The following is an 8255-nucleotide window of genomic DNA, read 5'->3' on the forward strand; positions in this document are numbered from 1 at the left end:
TTTAGAAACTCACTTATATAAATGAAATTATGATTAATATTCATAAGTCTATTTACATAATAGTTGAATATAATAATAATATATTTACTAAATGACCAAATTTAATATAAAAATGTGATCATCGACTCATTTAGCTAACTTTAATAATTTAAAAAAAATTATCGTCATCGTGCGTTGTCAAACACTAGTTGTATTATAAAAATTGTGGATTAGGTTATAACGTGCCATAATCTTACGCTACACGTGTCTTTTTTTGTCACCAACCTTTAAAAAGAGGGCGTAAAATGGTTGGAAGGAAAAATAAATTATGTTTAAAAATATAATTTTCGTTTTATTTGCATTAGCGGCCAATATTGCAGTCTGGTGGCAGAGTGAGAGCTTGCATGTGGCGATTCCGACGAGGGTAACCGCTTCCATCGCTTCGTCTCCAAGAATCAAACTCCCTTAGGTATATTCTCTTGGAATTTCGTTTTTACATGTATAATCTTTGATTTATTGGCATCATCTTCGATCCACTGCCATTGACCCTAAATCTAATGTTATCATCACTCCGTTTGGTGGTTTTTCATCTTCATATAGCGTAGTGGTTAGGGTTTATTCAGAATTTCGGATTAAACGAGCGATTTGTGCCCAGATTGAACGAGGAAATGATTGTAATTAAGTTGACGCTAAATTCGCAACAAGTTGTTATTTCGTTTTTTTCATTTTGAAACACCAAATTTGATGTCAAAAATCGAGTTGTATGTTTTTGTTTAACCGCTGGAGTAAATGAAATTTTGATCCTGAAGTACATGCAATATCTTGAATTTTGAAGATAGTGCAATTTATGAGAATCCATATGAAGATAGTGCAATCTATGAGGATCCATAAGTTAGGCAAGCTACTCAATTGTGCCTGCCATCTTATCGTATCCCTATGATCAGAAATTCAATTGACATTTATTGTGGGATGCATATTTTTTTCAAAGTAGGTTTCCGAATTTTCTAAAGTAGGTTTCAAGTATGGGTGATGGATTAGAGTCTGGCCATTCCAATTTTGTTTGTGATCACAATAGGCTCTCAATCAGAGTGTTTTTTCACATGGCATTCCATCACTTTCAGCTTTCCTCTGTCTGTCTTTATAAAGTAAGGTTATGTTATTGAGTGCGAATTTTGATGACCCTTTTTTTCATCAATGAGATACTGTAAAGAAAATCTTACACAAACACTTGATTGGAGGGGCATTTATTGGCTTTTTATGATTGTTAGTATGCTCAAATGAGTCTGTTTGGATATCTAAATTGGATTATCTATTAGTCTACTATGTTCTATTTTTGTTTTATGGTAAATGATTTGATCCCAATTCCCAGTGCCTATCTATTTGTCTGTGCTCATGAAAAACAAATTCGATTCGGTAACAACAACAATCTATAATCCCCAAACTACTTGGGACATGTTAAAAATGAGTATATTAGCATAAAAAAAAGATCCTGATTTGCGTTATATATTGTACATTTCATCTAGAGCCTTTCTGATTTGTTGTTTCTTTTACTTTCAAGCTAGGATGGTTTATGGTTATCTCACCATGGTTATAATATAACCTTTTCCTTTGTCTTCTTTCTATCAGCTTATCAATCAGCTCAAACATGCGTCTATTAAAGTGGCTGAAAGAGAAGTTCTTAATTGGAAACCATTGTTTATTAGATGGTGTCCTTCAATTTCCATGTACTATTTCATTGGCTGATAAAAAGCGTTACCCATATACTTTCAAAAGTGTCACTACTCATCAAGAAATAATTTCCTATTGTTGGTTAATTACCTATTATTCTAAAGTATAATATAGTTAGTAGTAAGTAACGGTGATTGCGTGTGGGATTCACATTAAAATATTGATATGACATCTGAATCTTGAAGATTTGATCTTAGCATGTACTAAAAAATTCCAAATTAACTGCATATTTTTTGCCTTGAATCCGAGTTATGGTCAGATGAGTTTGATTGACTTTGCAGTTGACTGTTCCAATTTGATACCCACACTCTGTTTTTGCACATTACATTAGTGTAATCTACTATCAATATTTGAAGATTGTTTTGCTCATTCATGTGACCAATTAAGTTTGGGAAAGCATCAAGCTTTTGAGCATACTTCCCCAAGGAGCCATTCATACATTTTAGCAGCATGTTTTTTGTGTCGGCCTTTCATTGAAAACTGGACCAGTTCTGGACCAGATACATTTACAATTCACATTTCTACTCCTCTACTGTGTAGTATTTTGTATAATAGTTGTCTTTTTCCTTAAAAAAACCTTGGGTCTTCACCGATTCATGCTAATGTTAACTGGCTGTGTCATTATTATATTGTGTTTGGCCAATGAAAGGAACATATATCTATACCACTCTCTTGAAGGTAGGTCTTTAATTAATATAATCAGTGCCAACAATGTTATCGTCTTCTTGGTGGTTTAGAATATTACAAAAATGCAGCGTCGTTGCTGATATAAGAAGTAATCACATGGGCCCAACCACTTGATTCGAATTTTTATATTAATGATTTTAGCACCCAACTAGAAGTTACTTACCTGGCTACTAAGAGGTGAAAATTACTCAATTGATTTTTTTAATTTTCCAGTTGGGAGCTTGGGTGTGGCAAGTTGTACATTTTAAATTAACAGAGTCTGAGATCTGCACCGATGACTTAAGATGTTGAGGACTTTTTGACTTGGTTATCTAAGGACAAGGGCAATCCAACAATCAGCATATACATACATATATGTATATCTATATCTCTCTCTTTGTGACTTCATATATATATATATATATATATATAAATATATATGTATGTATGTAATACATGTGTGATCTTATATTTTACACTTGCCTATTTGCTCAAGGGGATATACATATGGAGATCAAGGAGGATAAAGATTTGAGGTGGTTCGATGTTGAGTTTGTACCCGAGGATTACATATTCTCGAAGGAAGAGAGACCACGGAATCTTGATATTCCTGTTTGTGATTTGATTCCTGTTATAGATCTTGCAAAAGCAGCAGCTTCAAGTGGACGCACCCAGCCAATCGAAGCAGTCTTGACAGCTTCTCAAGAGTTTGGTCTCTTTCAGGTACTGTTACCCATAAAAGTTCATGCTTTTTGTTCGCTCTGAGGTGGGTTTCTAATTTCCACCATAGTGATTCTGTTATGCATAGCATCTTAAACTTTCTATTTTCTCAATGAATCATGGAGGTTGTCAATCATGGAGTCCCAGAAAAGACGCTGAACAACGCTATGTGTGTTGTCAAAGAATTTTTCGACATGCCATCCAAAGATCGAACTGGGATCGTCCCACATATGAAGAATTGGATTTACACAAACAGCACAGATTTTGCGAAAGATGGCGTGCATTTGTGGAGGGAAAATCTTAAGCATCCTTGTCATCCTTTGGAGAAATCCATTCCGCTATGGCCCCAGAAACCAACCAGATATCAGTAAGTTCCAATATTCCAATTTCATCATATATATGTATATCACTTCTACTGTATTCTCATAAGCGAAAACCGTATACAGGGAGGTAATTGCAGCATATGTAGCAGAAATACAGAAATTGAGTTCGAGGATTTTAGAGATGATCTGCAAAGGACTAGGACTCGATCCAGGGTACTTTAATGATAAGAGTGAAGTTCAATTATTATCAACAAACTTCTACCCACCATGTCCAGACCCGAGTCTGACCTTGGGAATATTAGCACACCAAGATCCTAGCCTTATAACCCTTTTGTATCAAGGCAATTCGACCGGTCTCCAGGTCTTGAAAGATGGTGAATGGATCAACGTTGGAGTCATTCCTAATGCCTTTGTTGTTAACATAGGTAACCAACTCGAGGTATGCATGCTAGTTTCACATCCTAATTAGCTAAATCTTAGATTAATGCATCCAGAGGCTGCCTGTCTTCCACAAATCTTTTATACGTGAAAGCAAGGTTTCAAATAAGACATCTAATTTAATTATCGCACCCAATTAACTCAAACACTTGCTGGAATCCACTTAAAACCATTAATAGGCTATTTCCCCCATGAAGTTTATGGCGGTGGTGAAGATGGAGATGGGGATATGAAGAAACAATCATAAAAATGAAATAAATATATTTCAACAGTTCAAGTGTAGAAATATAAGCTTTTAATCTATATATGGTACCTTGTGCTTCTCATTTTTACATAAAAACAAAACTAATACTTTAATTTCCACGGTGGAAATATAAAGTTTCAAGTTCGGGGGCAAAAATATTCAACTTATTGGTTTTAAGCGGATTCATTGAGCTAAGATAGTGGTAATTTGACACATATTAACACTTGGATTGTGGTGCATTGGTTAACCATGTCGGTGCATGTAAGCTGACTCGGAAACCCATGGTTACCCAATTTTTCTTGAGGAAATTGACCAAAATAGTCAATCTCTCCACTAACTTCACTTTTTAGCCACTTTCTTAATTGAATTCTCATTTTAGCCAGAGTTTACGCAAATGTCTTGAGCATTTGGGTAAACTCGATTTTCAGATTAAAGAAAATGAAAAAAGAATTTTTTGCGTAAAGATTCAGATTTTTGCATAAGGTTCAAATTTTTGCGCAAGAATTCTTACGCATATCCGCAAGGTTTTCTCATCTTTTTTTTTTCCTTCCAAAAATCAGTCTTTACACAAAGACTGGCTGTTTTGGAAAGAGGCTCTGAAAAGTGGCTAAAAAGTTAATTTGGTTTATAGGATTGGTATTTCAGTTGATTTCCCAAAAAATTGACACGATATTAGGTTAGATGGGCGGGCTCCATAAGCGTTAGACGATTGATGCACTTTTTAACTATTGATGGCGTGTGTTTTTGTTTCTATTGGTACTTACAGATTATCAGCAACGGAAAGTTGAAAAGCATTAAACATCGAGTAGTGAATAGTATGCACGAAACTAGAAGAAGCATTGCAACGTTTGTGAACCCATCTCCTGATTGCATTATCGAACCAGCAAAGATTTTGGTGAACGAATTGGAACCAATTCGCTATAAAGCCTGTCAATACAAAGAGTACGTTCATCGTAACAAAGCGTTTGGCGACTACACGGTCGCGTTGCAGAATGCCGTGCATGCGGAAAGTTAAACAGCACTAGTTATGTTTACACCTTTACAGTTGAAAAAGTAAATGTATTTAGGTTGGTTTCTTGTAAGACTTGTGAGAAGATTGAAGATATGCATGAATCATTGTATCTGATTTTGTTCCAGTTGTACCTTCTGTGCAGTGACCATTTGTACCGTAGACATGGTATAATCACGGGTGTCAAATTTGTACCAAAACAATTAAGTTATTGTACCAAACTGTGTATTTTTTAATACAGGCTATTATTATTTTATGCACAGAGTCGGGTTTATACGAGAATAGTAACCAAATAAAAGAATAAAAAAACGATTCACATTGTTTTTTGTGTTCTTTATATATATATATATAGAACAGTTAAATCACATGAGTTGAGCTCAAACCTGCATTAAGAAGATTCACCAAGTCGAGCTCATGCAGAATACCGTCAAGATTGGTCCAAGTCAAATAGAACTTAGTTCGACTATTTAAGCAGATAGTTTACAATGTATGGTTCTTTACGAGTCAAAAACAAAATTAAAACCACCAAACCAAGTCGTTTTTATTAGTCAGGTAATTACGCACGATTCTTCCATTTATGTTCAGTTGAGGAACTACAGTAATATGATATGACATTATCTTTAACATACGTGTCAGATAATACTATCTATTTTAATTTATAACCAACTCTTATCGTCAAACTATAAATAGGTTCTAAATCTATAACAATGTTCATGCACCGATGTACAATTGACGTATGTATTTGCTATCTGACAATAAAAATATATATATCTGCATTTTCAATCTCGGTACGTTTTGTGCAACTGTTCAATGAATATAGAAGTCCTAGTGGCCAAAAAAGCAAAAATATGATAAAAGCTACTTTATAACAAACTCAAAAGCTTCATCCACTTTGTTTTGTAATTAAAAATATATAACAACTTTCCCGTATAAAATGTGTTCTGTTATGCACATCTCAGTATATATATATCTGTCTTTTCAAAGGTGCCTCCAAAACATATTACCTTTTTAAGAAACAACATATTCGATTTGAAGAACAAGTTTTTGTCCTTTTGAAGTTAACTTTTTTTTTCTTTTTCAAATCAGTTGTATCATTCGTTCTTATCCACATTTTCAGATATTCCAAGTCTCTTAAATCGTGACCAGAGGGAGGTTTGAAAGTATGTCTATCGGTTTATTTGCAGTTTCAACAAAAATTGTATTTCGTTTGTTTTATCTTATAAAAGACGTAACCGTTAATCATAAGAGAATTAGGCGTAAGAAACCTCAAAGATGTCATACCATAATCAACTTCTAAACTTGTTTCATCATATCTTAGGGTTCTTAAAAGACCTTTTCTTATCGGTGTGATTCTTAGTAATCGACCACTTGTGTTGTAGTGCCCTGGTTAAGGTTCAGTGGATGCAGTGGAAATCTTATATTCTTTGGGTTCAAGTACCTATGGTCATAGATGTTCATCTGTGAAGACTCCAGCCTATTCATAGTCAATGTGGATTAGACATTGTTTGGTAGTTGCTGAATACTTTGGTGCAGAATGATTAATTGGTCAAAATAATTAAGAGACTCTCGTGTCCATAACATGCAAAATTCAATTATATTCAACCAAACATAACTACTAGTCTACTATTACCAAAAATGGGCCAATTTCATAAGGTTGAATTTATTGGGCCAAATTTTATGTCCATACGGGCCCATTGAGCCAAAATTAAAAATCCGTTTGAGAATTTAATTGGGCCAGATTTTTCTTCCATCAACTCCTCCTTAGTGTGTGTATATAACTATATATTATCTCCAACAGTTATGTTATATTTTATTTAAAATAAAATATTAAAAATCAAAATCTTTAAATAGTTATATTTAACTCCAATAGCTACTTTATTTTAACATAAATTATATTATCAAAATATTTTATACATTTAATAAAATATTATTTCTCTCTCTTAAGCATTTATTATAAATACTTCTTATTTCTATTTATAGAATTTTCTAAATTTAGATATTTTTACAATCTCTCTTATCTTTACTTTATTTTAGCCTGCAAGATAGCATTATTGTTGGAGCAAAAAAATTTGCTAAAATCTCACGTTTTCTCTTTCTAACATAGTTGTTGGAAATGCTATTAAACCTCGAAAAAGGTGGTCAAAGCCTACCGCCTGGAAAACCAGTAAATATCTGTTGCTTTTACTCTGATTATTTCAATGACTGAAAAATTAAAAACGATAATGTGTGGTCATCAATAGTAAAATCAATAGACCACAAATCCCGATTTGGTCCCAATTTTTTTTTTTTTTTTGCTAATAACCCGTTAAGACCAATAAATTCTTTTTTTTTCGTTTTGCTAAAAAAGATCGGTCTTTAGGACCGATCAAGACTGTCAATCGAGATTTGATCCTAAACTTCTTGTCAAATACCGATTAAGACCTAATCTGATTTTTCTGTAATGAAAAGATCGGTTTTGTTAAACCACAAGGCGGTGGGGATGTGGTAGAATATCTTATTTGTCCGGAGTTTGATTCTAAATGTACATAACAATTGTGATCATTGAGTTTATCATGACTGATTTCTTACATTTATAGTTTATCGAGATTAGTTAAGACCTAGTTTAAAAATACGTTCCAAAATAATATGAGTGTTTTTAAGACGCAAATTGGATGTGGGATTTTGGATGGATTTGGTTTAATACCTAAAAAAAACAAAAAGCTGCAGGGAATCAAATAATCTCCAATGAGACGTGTTAAATCTATTGGCGCCAGCCGTCCATCAATAAAATTTTCAAATATTAATATTAATATTAATATTGAGTGAACTTTATAGAATCAGTTCAAATCATATATTTAAAAATATTAGAAGCGTACTTGTGCAATGCAGCGAGATACATCGTGATTTTAATATTTCATTTTTATTCTTTATCTCAGTCGATGTTATAATATGACTTTATGTGATTTTGAGAAAACGATGATGTTTTTATTTTTGAATAAAATATATGTTTTCATAAAAATTTGACAAAAATATATCGATATTAGTATCAAATTAACTATTTGAAATTACTCATTTTTTGTGTAATTTTTTAATTCAATTTTTTTATAATTTATTTATGTACAATAACGAAGTAATTTATATTTGGTTTAATAATATAATTTTTTTATAA

The 8255-nt window shown here is 32.9% G+C and overlaps 1 protein-coding gene across 4 annotated transcripts; it reads left to right on the forward strand.

Annotated features, from left to right (window-relative positions):
- The first annotated feature begins 377 nt into the window (after nucleotides 1-377).
- On the forward strand, nucleotides 378-5341 carry LOC112507474 (hyoscyamine 6-dioxygenase-like). 4 transcript variants are annotated; one of them, XM_025112078.1, is made up of 6 exons: nucleotides 404-448; nucleotides 2608-2750; nucleotides 2870-3096; nucleotides 3219-3460; nucleotides 3540-3855; nucleotides 4865-5341. In XM_025112078.1, the coding sequence occupies exons 3-6, from the start codon at nucleotides 2881-2883 to the stop codon at nucleotides 5111-5113; spliced, it is 1023 nt and encodes a 340-aa protein (XP_024967846.1). In that variant the 5' UTR covers nucleotides 404-448; nucleotides 2608-2750; nucleotides 2870-2880; the 3' UTR covers nucleotides 5114-5341. The 4 variants fall into 4 exon arrangements, with proteins under 4 accessions (XP_024967848.1, XP_024967846.1, XP_024967847.1 ...); XM_025112080.1 differs by lacking the exon at nucleotides 2608-2750 and having other exon boundaries at nucleotides 378-448; XM_025112079.1 differs by lacking the exon at nucleotides 404-448 and having other exon boundaries at nucleotides 2528-2750.
- The last annotated feature ends 2914 nt before the right edge of the window (nucleotides 5342-8255 follow it).

This window comes from Cynara cardunculus (assembly GCF_001531365.2).
Source record: "Cynara cardunculus var. scolymus isolate 2C chromosome LG 2, CcrdV1, whole genome shotgun sequence".
Lineage (NCBI taxonomy): Eukaryota > Viridiplantae > Streptophyta > Magnoliopsida > Asterales > Asteraceae > Cynara > Cynara cardunculus.

Coding starts and splice junctions, on each gene's coding strand:
- LOC112507474 (XM_025112077.1), top strand. CDS start 2,830: ATGTGTGATCTTATATTTTACACTTGCCTATTTGCTCAAGGGGATATA. Junction 3,461..3,539: donor CAGAAACCAACCAGATATCA/GTAAGTTCCAAT, acceptor AACCGTATACAG/GGAGGTAATTGCAGCATATG. Junction 3,856..4,864: donor ACATAGGTAACCAACTCGAG/GTATGCATGCTA, acceptor TGGTACTTACAG/ATTATCAGCAACGGAAAGTT.